The sequence below is a fragment of the Neophocaena asiaeorientalis genome, unplaced genomic scaffold, assembly GCF_003031525.2.
Source record: "Neophocaena asiaeorientalis asiaeorientalis breed wild unplaced genomic scaffold, Neophocaena_asiaeorientalis_V1.1 scaffold1186, whole genome shotgun sequence".
Lineage (NCBI taxonomy): Eukaryota > Metazoa > Chordata > Mammalia > Artiodactyla > Phocoenidae > Neophocaena > Neophocaena asiaeorientalis.
In genome coordinates this window covers 767,393-767,615 of record NW_020173974.1, presented here as the reverse complement: position 1 = coordinate 767,615, position 223 = coordinate 767,393, and the positions used below count along the sequence as shown (strand labels likewise).

Sequence of the window (223 nt, the reverse complement as noted above, 5' to 3'; positions counted from 1 at the left end):
CCAGAAGACACTTTACATCCCACTCTCATTTAGTTCCAAAATGAACCCGTTTCCAGTTTCTTTTGTGGGGGGAAAGGGGATCTTCAGTTCCACTTCTGGAAGTATCCTGCGTCAAGTTTTCTTTTCACATTTCGGAGGCAAGGTGGGAAAACCACTGGATGTGACCAATCCTTGCCCGTCCTCCTCCAAGTCCAGGAAGAGGTGGGGACAAACGGTGGAGACC

The 223-nt window shown here is 49.3% G+C and overlaps 1 protein-coding gene across 6 annotated transcripts in view; it reads left to right on the top strand.

The window, feature by feature from the left end:
• ADCY4 (adenylate cyclase 4) overlaps positions 1 to 223 on the top strand; it is a 16,136-nt gene that overhangs the window by 1,562 nt on the left and 14,351 nt on the right. For 3 of the 6 annotated variants that reach the window (XM_024753250.1, XM_024753246.1, XM_024753247.1), the window contains exon 2: positions 196 to 201. The exons of the other annotated variants lie outside the window; for them this stretch is intronic. In XM_024753250.1, the coding sequence (XP_024609018.1) occupies positions 196 to 201 (6 nt within the window). The remainder of the gene's footprint in view (positions 1 to 195; positions 202 to 223) is intronic. 6 annotated transcript variants of the gene reach the window in all.